This window comes from Myodes glareolus, chromosome 9 (assembly GCF_982192425.1).
Source record: "Myodes glareolus chromosome 9, mMyoGla1.1, whole genome shotgun sequence".
Classification (NCBI taxonomy): Eukaryota; Metazoa; Chordata; class Mammalia; order Rodentia; family Cricetidae; genus Myodes; species Myodes glareolus.
The window spans coordinates 14,598,374-14,612,600 of record NC_142034.1 but is presented as its reverse complement, the minus strand read 5'-3'; the positions used below and the strand labels follow the sequence as shown (position 1 = coordinate 14,612,600).

General features: G+C 48.0%; 1 protein-coding gene across 1 annotated transcript in view; it reads right to left on the bottom strand.

The window, feature by feature from the left end:
* The window catches only part of Prkca (protein kinase C alpha), a 396,832-nt gene that overhangs the window by 12,253 nt on the left and 370,352 nt on the right, over positions 1-14,227 (bottom strand). The window contains exons 15-16 of the mRNA XM_087909850.1: positions 7,083-7,190; positions 4,888-5,028 (exon numbers count right to left, since the gene is read on the bottom strand). Coding sequence (XP_087765976.1) covers positions 4,888-5,028; positions 7,083-7,190 — 249 coding nt within the window. The remainder of the gene's footprint in view (positions 1-4,887; positions 5,029-7,082; positions 7,191-14,227) is intronic.

Genomic DNA, 14,227 nt, shown 5'->3' with positions numbered 1-14,227 from the left:
TGGGTTTCCTGACAGATATAAGACCGCACAAGTCAGTACTTTAGTCAAATATGATGGGACACACCTTTAATGCCAGCACTCAGGAGGCAAGGGCAGGTAGATCTTTGAGTTCAAGGAGGCCAGCCTAATCTACACAGCAAATTCCAGAATAGCCAGGGCTACATAGAGAAACCCTTTATCAAAAGACAAACCAAAAAAAAAAAAAAACAAAACCAAAACTGAGAGCATTCTATATGTACAGTGTCCTTACCCACCAAAACTCTAAGGCTTATATTTGTTATTATTAAAAAGGTTTTATTTCTCCCAAGCAGAAAAATATTTGGGAAAGCAATTATTAAAGACTAGGAGAAAGTGCTTGCTTCTAATCACCAGTGAAAGATGCTGACAGTGAGTGATTTAAAGGCTTAACGCAAACCCCAGTGCACCATGATGTGATTTCTTCTGTCTCCAAGGATGGTTAGTGTTTTTAAGTTGTCAGTAAAGCCTGTTGAGCCCCGAGAATCTCAATTTTAATTAGCCTCCCTGTTACTAGCTCAACGGAAAGGCCAGGAAAACAAACCAGCCTGCCACTCAAGAGGGCTTGATTAGATGTGCCAGAGACATTATCTCAGTTAGACAGTCACTACAGACTTCCTCCTTCACCTGGGTAGCTGCTGTTCCAGATAAGCAACTTCCCAGACTCGTTATTAAAAGAACACCGTGCCATGAGATATCCTCAAGTTTAGAAAATAACACAGGGTCATTATGTTTCAAGAAGCATAATATCTATAACTTAATCTCAAGTGGTTCGGGAAAACACACACGTGCACTGTGTATGTGTGTGTATATATCAGTTCAAAGAAAAAATTGAAAAAAGAACAGAGCAAGCATGGTATAATACTAACATCTAGAGAATCTAGCCAATGGGATTGTAGAAATTCTTTTATTATCCCCCCCCACTTTTTTTTTCTTACAGAGCTGGGATTGAACCCAAGGCCTTATGCATTCCAGGCAAGTGTTATACCCCTGAGCCACACCCCTAGCCTTTGGCTCTTTTGAGACAGGATCTCATCATGTAGTTCAGGGTATCTTCCAGTTCATGATCCACTGCCTCTACTTCTTGAGTACTGGTTTTACTGGAGGGCTGCCACCATGCCCAGTTTCCCAACTCTTTCACAGGGCTGAGAAATTCTTTCAAAATAATTAAAAAACAAACAAACAAAAAACCTGCCAACCCCAATCCATCACCATATTCTTTAAACAGGCTAATGACACCATGCAAGGGGCCCCTCATCTTTTAAGCATGCCCGTTGCTGGCTCCCTTCATGATGGTGGAGTGGGGGAAGGAATCATGATTGTGCCTGCTGATCCAGTGACACCTATGCCTCTGTTTGCTGTTCTTACTGTCTTTGACTTTTGCCCCAAGGATGACAATGCCCTGGTGAGAGTTATTCTAGTTTTTCTTACCTCCTTTTGATAAAGTCACTACAGTAACTTCCCAAGGAAGGCTGCCTCTTGAGAGACTGGTCCATCTAAAAAATGCTTCTCCTACCTGTGGATTCAGGGATATTTAGTTCTTGGTATTGACTTTACAGGTTAACACCCTTCCTCTAACGTCCCTTCTAGTACAGTGGCTATTTTTGGTTTGTCTGGGAAGCGGCTACTGAGACTTCTTGTGCCAATGGATAGAATTCAAAAAAGGAAAAAGAATCAATTAACTCTATGCTTTTGCTGTGTCTGGGAAAATGGAAGAAGTGGCTTCAGGTCACTTCATTTGCATGACCAGTACACCTGGAGACCAGCCCTGCAGTCAGAGTGGCTGCTTAGGACCTTCACTTCTTAGGCCAAGCAGAAAGAGGGGGCTGTCCTTCCCTGGGTGAGGGTCAGGGGCCAAACAGGCTGGCTGTAGTGCTCCTTGTGTGGTACCTCCTTGCCTGCTCGAAGCCACAGGGAAGCAGGAACATTTGGTTCTGCTTTAACTGAAGAGGGACCTTTCTCAGAGGTGACATGTCTTCCAAAAAGAGTATCTCTTTCACGGAACTGTCTGAATACGGATAGACTTTCCTTTAATGACTTCGGCTGGCTGGGGGGAACGCTGGACACATCACGGCTGAAGCTGGCTATATGTGCTTCCTTGAGCAGCTCACTGGGACCGGGCTGGATGGCATTTTCTCATAAGGACAAGGGGGCCGTTGTCTAGTGGCTTGACTTCTGGATCTGCACAGCACCCCTGTCTGGTTTTACCTTTACTTTAAGGCAAATTAGCACAGGAAAGCCTCTACCCTGCCGAGGGACAATCTTGACTTCACAGTGGCACATGGACGCCTCTGGGGGACAGACATGGCTCTGTTGAGGACTGGGCCTTCTCTTCCCTCATTGCTGAGGCTCTAGTCCCGATATGTGGTGCCCACCACTCTTGTCTCTTTGCACTCCTGTACGCATGACCTCTCATAGTAGGCAGGCTACGGAAGCACTGTGGCTCTTGACTTTAATGTTAGTGGGAGATGGAAGGCTCTGTATTGAACTTCCCAATGGGTTCTACACCATAAGGGTCTTTGGCTGTGACACCTCACCCATTTTGTATGACGGTTTGATCTAAAGGTTAATTTAAGTTGCTATTCAAGTGATAAAAAGAGGTAAAAAGACTGAACCCCAAGGGAACCCTGATTCTTCTTGGTAAGCTCCATGTCTGCCCTGTTGTATAATGTCTCTCCCCTCCTAGTGTGCGCGGGGGTTATCAGTAATTCTGGAATCATTTTTCCTAAGAGGTTTTTAAAGTAGTAGAAAGTAGAAAACAAAGAACAAAACACACAACAGAACACCTAATAGACTCCAGGATCTAGGGCTAAAGAAGCTCACTGTGAGCATGCGTGGCTTGTTCTTGCCTCTGGCCTCGTCACAAAAGCTGCAGCTTTAGGAACTGTTTCTCTTCTGTCTGTGCTGCTGGGGTTGTTTCCCCTCTGCCAAATGTAACGTATTCCTTTTATAAACTAGCACTCAGCACAAACAAACAAACTGCCGTTTGTTTGGAATAAAGAGATAAACACCGCTCACATATCAGCTGCTACCCTAGGACCCACTTTGCTTCCAGATCCTTCCACATTCTCAGTTTCCTGAGATAAGTCACTCCTGGTTTTCCCTGCCCACGAGTTCAAGGCTGGCACCCTATAAAAGCTGGGAGACTGAAATAGTGTTTTTCTGAACCCAAGATGAGAAGAACCAAAAGAAACTGCTTTATGGTTAGGTTTGCGGTGCTCTGCCTCTTTCTAAAAGTGACAGACTAGGAATTCCTCTCTGCTTGATCCTTTAAGCAGGGTCTACATGGGGAAAGGGGTGGGTGGGTGGGGGCTCGTGTTCCTTGCTTCAGACACCACTGCCGACATTGCACATTTTAATGTAGAAAGATAAGGACGAAGGCAGCTGTGAACAAGAAGAAACTCAAACACTGTCCTGCTGACTATCTGCATCAACTCATCTCTCCCCAAGTCTTACAACCAGGTCATGTGACCTGAAGTAGAGGTCCTCGTAGGAGCACCCAAATCCAAGGCTGGCGGAAGAGAAGCTGGGGGTGGGTATTTAGTTGCCTGTTTGCAACAATGATTCAGGGGAAAGTCAACTGACCTGATTAATTTTAGTTTGTCTTCAGTCTGGGCTAAAAATGTCTGAGGAGAATAAAGTTCAGCGGACTCGCCACTGCCAGTGATATTTTTGGCGCAGAGGGCACGTGGGCACATCTGAGGAAGGATTTGCTGCTCCTACTCAGCAACTCTGCTACCACAGGATTTCCTCGCCTGCTCAGGTACGCTGGTCAGAGGCAGGTCGGGGCCGATCAGCAGAGTGGAGGTGATGCTGACCATGATGATGGCAGCTCGCCTTCCCGTCTCTGGAGAGCACAGGCCAGAGGTTCACTGGGGCTAAGATTTGGAAGGGAAGGCGGGGGGGGGGACATCCTGAGCAGTGTAGAGAAGCAGGTGGGGTGTGTGAGGAGCTGGTGTTTTAAAGACACTCAGTTTTGTTTAGTTCTATGGATGGAAGGTGTAAGAAGCAACACAGTGGCTGCCATTCACTACCAGCAGAAGCTGTGGGGCTGCCACCAACATACTGAGACATGGCAGTGGGGAAAGGACCTTGCTGCTATCCTGCCCACATCTGCCAGCTGTGTCTTCTGTCGAGTTTTTCTGCCTCTCTGTGTTTTTGTTTCCTCAAATGCAAAGCGGGGACAATCATGTCTCCTCACAGGGGTGTCAGGAGGACTGTGTGAACGAATGTTTGTAAAGAGTCTGGAACAGGGGCCATTGTATGACAGGTCAAACAGAATTTTAAAGAATGGGAATCACATAGCAGAAGCTGAATAAAGCCAGCAATGGTGGAGCTGGTGGTGGCCCACCCTCCTCGCAGTGGATGCGTGGGTGCAGAAGCCACTGTGGGAATGGTGTCCAGGCCCTGCCTGTGAGTTGGTGGAGATCTAGGTGTGCTTTGGGGTCCCATGGTGAGGTGGGATGTCAGGGAGGCTGGAGAAGTAGGCAGATCTAGGAAAGTTAGAGACCGACCAAGGCCCAAGTCCTGTCAAGGACCAGGAGAGCTCTGCAGGGTACAATGTCCCCAGACTCTAGTGCAGAACCTGGTGGTTAATTGTCTGGGAGTTCTGTGGCCATCCTTGAGAGGGCAAGGAGGGCTAGGAGTCCGTGCATCTGTCCTCTCTCTGTCCTCACATCTGTCCTCACTCTGGAAAGGGAACGGAACCCTGGCCATCAGATTTCATGGCTGTGCACAGTCCCAAGCTGGTGGCTCAGCCATTTTCCTTACTCTGCCCAGGCCAGGGTCACTAGCCTCCTACTTTTCAGAGAAAGGGAGAGAGGGCCATGCCCAGGATCAGGGACACAGCTCAGGATGCTCTTCGGGACTCACCACTTTGGGCTTGAACGGTGGCTGGATCTCCCTGTTCTCCAGTTTTTCCCAGTCGATCCTCCTGAAGAAGGCGTGCTCTCTGACATCCCGCTCTCCCTCGGGCCCGCAGCCCAGCCGCTTGGCGGGGTGTTTGGTCATAAGCTGGAGAGAAAGAGACAAAAAGACAGCTTGGTGACAGCAGCCTCCCAGAGCCAGCGCCTTCCCTGGCCGGTTCTGCCTCTGGGCACAGATGGTGGTGCTGCCTGAGAACACACTGAACGTTCACCAGGACACACACATGTGCTATGACAGGTGTGGCCTGTGTAGAGTGATTTTTCACAGTTGTAAACAATGGCCAAATGGAATAAAAATTAAACAGACAGCTGTGTGTATCATGTGCTTTGAATTGGCATTCTGTCTGTAGATGGGGAAGCAGGGACTGGGGATATGGCTCGGTGGTGGGGAGCTTCCTTTACAGGGCATAAAGCTCTAGGTTCAGTTCTCGGTACACCAGAGGGGAAGGAAGGAAGGTGGGGCAGAGGGAAAGAGGAAGAGAAGTTCACATTATTTCTACGCACAACTGACAAAAAAAAAAAGGCATAAAATCACTGAAAACCATGTGTGCTGAAAGTACAGCAGGCCAGCATCCCGCAGGAAGCTGTGACAAGCATCCCGTTCCTCCTGTTGCCTGGATAAAACGTCACCAGGCACAGGGGCTAGGAAAAAGCACATGTTGCAGCAGACAGCAAGTGACTCATTTCAAGGTATGGTGTGGGACTCAGAGGGAGGTACCAACTCTGGGCTCTTCCACAGCAAGAGGCTCCTCCAGCTGCCACGGGCACCTTCAAACACACTAAATGATAACACTGGGTGTGGGATATTCTCTTTTGATAAATTTAAAAAGGAAGTTTGTGATTCAAAGCTTGACCACTAAAAATGAATTAAGCCACCACCACCAGGAGGTTCAAAACAATTCTATTTGTAGCGGCCACCAGCCATGGCAGAAACAATGCAAGTGCCCTCCCCCACCATGAGTGAACACAGAGATGGACTGTCTGTCTGATGTCCACACAGGGAAAACCATGCAACAACATGCAAGAGGGAAACACAGCAACACATGGCTATTTACACGGCTATTTGGCTACATTTACTACTGTTGTGCTGGGCTAAAGAGTCAGGTCTGGGGCACCAGCTGAAGGATCCCCTCCGTGCAAAGGCCCAGACAGGCAAGATTAGTCTGTGTGATTAATACTGATTATCTTGGTGCTGTGGGTAACAGCAACTGTAAGGGGGACAGAAGGGGCATTTAGGGTTCTGTCTCTCTTGACCAGGGTGCAGCTACATGCGCGTATCCATTTTGTAAAAATGCAATGATCTGTCCATGGATGATCTATACCCATTTTAAAAATATATCTGTCTTAAGAGAGAGAAAGAACGAACTGTGTCACAGATGTGGAGATTAGTTAGGAGAATTAATTAGGAGGCCAGATGTGAGAAACAGCACTCCCCCAGGGCCTGAGACTACTTCTCTATTTTGTAACTGTGGGTACATGTACGCGTGTGAACATGTGTGGAAGACAGAGGTTGTATGAGTGTATGCATGTGTGTGGAGGCCGACCTCAGGCATCGTTCCTCCTTGGAACATAAGGATTGGATTTAGGCTGGCTGGCGGGTGAGCCTCAGGGCTCCACCTGCCTTTGTTCCAATAGTGTATGCCACCACACCCGGCACGCATGTTTTCTGTGGGTTCCGAGGACTGAATTCAGGTTTTTGTGCTGACGTGGCAAGCACTTTACTTACTGAGCTGTCCCCTGCCCCCTTGCAATGTTAAGAAATGGACAGGGAACTGAAATGCAGTAGAATAAGAAGATGAGACAAGACCCTTGGACAGTACTGGAATTCGAGTCTCTTCTGTCCCCTGTGCCCTGTGTGTCACTACGTTTTGCAGCAGCATGCATTGGTGAGAGTTCTGGTGTCTCTCTTAGAAGACTGGAAAGGGAAGCCAGGCATGGTGGTGCATACCAGTAATCTCAGCCTTTGTGAGGGGCAGGTGAGAGGATTGCCAGTTCAAGGCCAGCCTGGGCTACATAGGGAGTTCAGGACTGGCTGAGATAAATAGCAAGACCTTGTCTCAAAGACAACATTTGGTATGAAAGGGTATTTCCTCTGCCAGCCGTCCTGGTTGACTGCTGGAGGGGAAACCTGGATGTACTCACTCCTTTGCAGATGGAAACGGCCTCCTTGGACAAGGATTTGGGGTAGGACACATTGTGCTCCATTATAGACTGAAACAGTTCATCCTCATCTTCACCATCAAACGGAGGCTGTTCCAGACAGAGACGGGGAAACAGAAGGGATACCATGTTACCACGGCTCCTGAAGATCTGCGAGAAGAAACGACCGCCCTTCCCCACCCACCACAGGCGGCAAGGTTAGCTCCGTGAAGGCGGAGGCTGATTTGATTATCTTTAATTAGGCTACTGGTTGTGCGTTTCCCATTTTTTTTAACTGTTCCTTTCATTATCATGCCCCAAGCAACCCAAAATAATCTTTAGGGAAAATGTTTTTGGAGTAATGCGGTTAGTGATTTACAAATAAATTATAATTAATCCATTAATCTTGTAATTATGTGCTAAAAATATAATTATGAACAAGTCAGGTTATAGATGGTTTTATGTTTATAGGGTACAGAGAATGCTTTCTGCCTTTACTTGGGGTGGAAGAAACTTCAGAACAGGGACAGAACTGGGCCCCTTCTGACCAGATAAGACAGGCAGCCTGCTTGGTGGCAGTGACAGGAGAGGGCTTCTGGTCCTTTGTCTCTTGTAGTGGGCTAACAATCACCATCCTGAGATATGGAGGACTGATGGTACCAGGGACCACCATGGCTTTGAGGTCACATGACTTTGGGACAGAATTCTAACTCTACTTTCCAGCTGGGTGCTCACACTCAAGGGTTTACCTGTTAGACACACCATTTCCCACGATGAGGCCTCTGGCTAGTCCAGAGCCCAGTAGGTGGTACCCAGAAAGAGTTCAAGGAAGGGCACATAGAGTTGTTATTGAGGCAGGGGAACCTCTTGCGATGGGGATGGGGTGTAACCTGTCTGTGCCCAAGATGCTCTTCAAGCATTTCTTCATGACATTTTTGTTGGGGGATATTCGATTACACTGTGAACCCTGAGTTCACATTTGCAGTAATTAAATAAAATTAACTTTAGGCCAGGAGGCTGAGTGAGCAACTAGTTGGCGGAAGGTAATCATAGAGCACCAGAGGGCATCTGGAACCACAGGTCTTTTGGAGAGCCAGCAAGAGGAGTTAGCTAGTCATAACCCAGTCTCTCTGAGCTAGCAGATTTTCACTCCAGCCTTTGAATCTTGAGTCTTATTTATAAATAGAATGATAGAGATTTAGGTAAAGCTATCCTTGGGGCATTGACAGAGCCAGTGCCTGTGGGAACAGAATTCCCGCCAGGCTGCAGCCTGAGCAGCCAGGCCGCTGCTAGAGAAGCAGACAGGTAACCGTGGAGCTGAAATTGCTGTCTGAAATAGCAGTGAATTTAAGGCACAGCCATTGAGCCAAGGGCCCTGTGCTGTCTTCTCACTCCAATGGGATGTACCCAGAAGGACTGGACCTACGGGAAATTCCTGGATATTCTCTTTGGTACAACCAACCTTGAACTTAACATAAAGATGGCAGGGGCACCCCTGCTAGAATAGAGAGCTTTGAAGGGGAACTGGGCATGGGGCCAGGGCAGGAGAGCCACATACTCTACAAAGACTCTCCCTTAGGGCTGGCCATGGGGGAGGGGGGGTGGAGGTTTGGCTGGCTGATGCCATTTCATTTTCTTTCTCTTATTCTCTAAAAAACAAACCAACCACCAAACAAGCAAAACACCAAAGAGCTTCCTTTCCGGTTGCAAATGCCCGGCTTTGAAGAGCATGTGTGATTTGGTGGCAGTGTGCAGATGGGTGTGGAGAACTAAGATGAGTGGGGCTGTGAATTAGTCATGGCAGGATGGGCAGAGCCTGCCATGGTGTGTAGATGAAACAAGACATCAGAGGCCCCGCAAGGCAGGTCAGTGGGGGTGTGGCTAGCTGCAGATGGCCTGTGCTGGCCTGTTGTCCAAGACACTACCTTCTTGATCCTATAATAGGCATCCTCTTAATACTTCTTACTGACACCCACACAGCACCTCACCTTTCCTGACGAAGGACCCAGAAGAGTGTCTGAGCTTTGGTCAAGGAGGTTTTCACAATTAAGATAAACAAGCTAAGTCCTGAACGGGGCTGTGAGCTGCGCCCTGCCATGAGGGCAGCAAAGTCTGAGTCTGAGGTGAGCATGCTCTCTGCAGGGTAAATGGTGTCTTAGTGGTGGGCATGGCACAGGCTATGTCTCCAGATCATCAGCTGGTCACATCCCAGTAAAGGCTTCTAGTTTTGAGTTCAGATAAGCTACATTATTTGTAAGTCTTTGACCCCTTATTCAAAACTATTATGAGGTTAGGAAGATGGTTCAATTGATAAAGCCCATGAAAACCCAGGACTTGAATCTTGACCCCAGAACACGTTTTTAAAGAAGCAGAACATGGCGGTGCATGCCTATAATTTCAGAACTGGGAGGCAGAGACAGGAGAATCCCTAGATAGGGTTGCTAGCTTACTCAGCGAGCTCCAGGTTCCATGGGAGACCTGATCTCAAAAGATAAAGTGGAAAGCAGCCAAGAAAGACACCTGTGGATACCTCTGGCCTCCATACACACACATATACACATGCTTATGCAACACCCACACACACATTCATGCAGGCAGACACGCACATGTATGCACACATGTGTACATAAAATGCACACCACTATTACAGATTTCAAGATAATGCCAGAACACATGTATGCATGTATATATATATATATGTATGTATGTGAATAAATATATAAATTCAAGCTACTGAGTCCATTTATTATTGCCTGTGTGAATATTTTTTAGGGCTGACCACTTGGGACTAGATGACCATTCAGGGTGCTCATCTCTAGGGGAGACTAATTCTCCCTCTCTCAGAAGTTTTTAATCACTTATAACTTCATCTAGGGGTGGTGTCCCACATGACTTCCCCCATGCCCAATGGCATGCCAGCTGGGACTGTCACTGTTCCGTTTTTAAGGAGCCACACTGTAGATATTTCATGGGGCTAGCTTCCCTGCCATATCTACACACAAATACTCTTGTTTTCTTCAAGGCTTCTCAGTGCTTCTTATATTATTTTCAAATAAAGATACTTAAACTGAATTGCTGCCTTTCTGACTGCTGCAAACACATTTTTTCTTGGTAGCCAGCCGTGTTCCCAGGCAGAGCTAGAGAGCCACCAAGACGTCTTCAGATGGATTCATGGGTCCTTGGGTGCATTCGGAATTGCTTTCGACATCGCAGGCTAATAACTAGACTAGCAGAATGCTGGTGCAATGATCTCTGTGCATGCCAGCTCTTTTCTCCTCCGAATTACATAAGGAACAACATCTCAGGTGTGGGATTGTACAGCAAAGGATGTGAACATGTTTATGTTCTTGCTAGGCTTCTTTAGCTCACCCTGGGGCCTTTTTATAGGTAATTGTGTTCTTCCAGGCCCTGGTACTGAAGGCAGGTCAGCGGTGACAGGTTACAATTACATCCATCTTCTTTTCTAATAACACCAGCTCCTACAATGTGGGGAAATCTGCTGCCTAGGTACGGGGTACATGACCATTTCAGACTGCTTTTCTCCCCTACTGCCCCCATGCCTACAGCTATTTTTAAATGTCTACCAATCTGGACGCAGTGTTCTGAGCTCAGCTCCCCATTAACAAGTCTCGGGTTTGTGTAAAGAAAAATTTCTGAACGTGTTGTACCCCACATCCCACTTGGAGAGCTCTGAGCTCTAATCAGACAAATGAGGTGATGGTTCCCACAGCACAAAGTGGTTCCTGAATCGCTTCCTAACAGGCAGTGGGTAAGGGCCCTGCCATGTTGACTTGCAGATTGCTGAGAACCTGGACACACACACACCACACACACACACACACACACACACACACACACACACCCCATCATCATCATCATCACACACACACACACCCCATCATCATCACACATACACACACACACACACACACACACACACACCATCACACACACACACACACACCATCACACACACACACACACACACACCATCATCATCATCATCACACACACACACACCCCATCATTATCACACATACACACACACACACACACACACACCCCATCACACACACACACACACACACACACACACACACACACACACACACACATCATTTGGGCTGAAGGTTCAATTACTGAGATGAAGACCCCAGCGCTGATAAACAGCTCTGAAAAGGAAAGAACACGTTGGTAAGAGAGCCAGTCCCCTTGTGACAGATAGTGTGAGCACTTGGAGCCAAAATGGGCTCATCAGAGGGCCACATGAGCACTATTAGCGCCCCCACCCCAGGCAATTATGTTTGTCAAGCCACCAGAAACTGGATACAGATTCGGACGATTCGGACTTAATGGGCCCCCGTGGCTGCTGACAACTGATAAGCCAAAGGCAAGCGGCCACCTTTCCCGGCTCATCTTTAGCCTTCCACAGTTAAGGGAGACAAATTTAGTGCCTGACCCCTCAGACAGGCTCATAATCAATCTTCCTTCTCAGTGCCTGTATCTGTCTCCGCCTGTTGCCGAGTCCCTATGGCTGTGGGTTTGAGTGACACCCATGGCTGAGTCACAGACACGCCAGCAATTCCCTTCCCTTTGCGAGGCTCTGATTGGAACTGTGCCTGCCGTTTGTGGGCAGCTGGGTGAGGCTCCGTGGAACCAAGATGGGGGCCTCGGCCCAGCATGGCACCAGCATGTTGGACACCTCGCAGGACTAGTACCCTTTCAATCCAAAGTAGAGACTTTGAGAGACGCATGCAAGGCAGGCTAAGGGATTCTGAGAAGCAGCGCAGGGAACAGGCCAGAAGGTGTATGGGAGCTCCGGGTGTGGGAACGCAGGTGTTCCTAGAAGACCTGGATACAAGGCCTGTGATGGTTCATCCTGTCAACTTAGTGAGACTCAGGATCACCATGGAAACACATGTTTGGGAAGACCTGCCTTCAAGGTGGGGGTCAGCATCCCATGGGCTGAGGTCTGGGACCGAACAGAAATGAGAAAGCCGGCTAGAGCAACATTCACCCTTCTCTGCTTCCTGATTGGGTGCATCATGACCAGCTGTCCCCAGCATCTGCCGCTGTGACCAAAGCAAACAGGCCCTTCCTTAAGCTGTTCCTGTCACCATAAGGTCCCAGGGAGACTTTATTTCCTGAGGAATGCGGTCTAGGAAGTCCTGGGTGTAATGGTCTGCTCTGTCCCTTTAAGAGACAAGCCACGTCCACTCCCTCCTGTCTTCTGAGGCAAGCTGATCTTCAGCTTCCAGCCTGAGTCCCTCCCTTTTCAGTCTTTCTCTCAAAGAGGCAGCTTCTGTCTCTCCCTTCTTCCCACTTCTCCCCTTTCTCCCTCTCTGCTTCTCTCTCTCTCTCTCTCTCTCTCTCTCTCTCTCTCTTTCTCTCTCTCTCCTCTTCCTCCTTCTCTCCTTCCCTTCCACAACCCACTAAATAAATATCCAACCTCACTCTGCATGGTGTGCCTATCCATGTCTCTGTCTCTCACCCATGTGGTCTTGTGGCTTGCCCATCCATCTGTTTCTCCTCGTGGGACTGGCTGCACCATCAAGGTCTCTCACCCACCACGTGGCTCCCTGCCTGGGACACGTGGCCTGCTGTAGCCACTTGGGGAACTACACCGTTCCTGCCTGGGACTGGCTGCTCTCGGGACCCACTGCCCCCTGCCTGCCACCACTTTGGGGACCTGCGGTATGGTCTCATGGCCTGTTACCCTCTGCAGTCACTTGGGGGCCTGCAGCATTTTACTTTTACCATAATAATGGTGCCTGACTCAGATTATTTCTGCCACTGTGCCCCTGGGGAGCCTGCAGCATTTTTACTTAAACCATAACACTGGGGAGGAAGGCAGGCAAGTAGGTGGGAAGGAGGAAGAAAGGCAGGAAGGATGGAAAGAAGGAGAGGAGAAAGAGAGGACTTTGCTGCAGGTTCTTCTGAACGCTAGTTTTCTGACAGCTAATCAGGAGCCAAGGTATGGATACTCTTAGAAAATGGATTGCCCTGGCTGGCATATGCTAATGTGACTTGAAATGAAGGTGGGTTTGTTTTCTGAGGTGGGCCTGAGGGCACAACACTCAGGAGCAAGGAGGGACCTAGACTTCACTTTGGCTACATGATCAGCAAGGCTCCCAGGTAGCAGGTAAAAACAGTTAAATTTTGTTGTCAAAGTTTTCAATAGGGGAAACTGACTTCAAGCACAGGTGACCCACGCTTTCCTGTCTATGTGCCACAGGACAGTGAGTCGCTATGTCTCGGTAACTAGCTGCTCTGTGTTTAACCACTGAGGAGTTCCACCTAAGAGGAATGCTCAGAATGGGGGGCAGGGAGGGCTGAATAAACAAACAAACCACTCTTTCTACACCACTCAGATCTTAACAGGCTGAGGAACACTGACCAAATGCAGGCAGGTGTTTGCATTTTTCCATAGCTAAAAAAAAATCTGTATAGGTGTTTCCTAGATACGGCGTAATGACAGAGACATAAAGGGCAGACTTCCTGTCCTAGAGTCAAAGTCTTGACATGACAACTGTGTTCACATGGCCACCAGATCTCTTGCTGCTTTATTATACCCAGCCTCACTGAGGGTGTCCCTTCAGTTTCTACACAAGGCTACAGGCTTTTTCCTTGTATCTGTTGTTAACATATATTTTCCTTATCTAATTAGTCTATTGTTTCTCTCCTCTAAGTTGTGAACGGCCTGAAGGTAAGGATTTCTGTCTATTTTGTCCTCACTGTACATAGAAAGCATTCAGTGTACAGATAAATTGTGGCCGATGAATGCCATCTCAGAATGGTGGGCACTTCCCCCCCCCCAGAAATATATGTCTCTGTGTTCAGCATGGGTATTTCTGTCCATTCTTGATTATTAAGGTTCTTGGTTCTAAGGTCAATGTACCCAAGTCTAGCTCAGAGGTCTAGGAATTAAAAAAAAAAAAAGCCAACGACAGAATTGCTGTGGAGGTCTGAATGAGAAGGCCCCCATAGACTCATATGTTTGAATGCTTGGTTCCCAGTTGATGGAACTGTTTGGGAAGGATTGGGAGCTGTGACCTTGTAGGAGCAGATATGACACTGGGGAGGCTTTTCCATTCTTGGTTGGCTCTCTCTGTCTCTTACTTGTAGGTAATGATGTACACTCTTCAGCT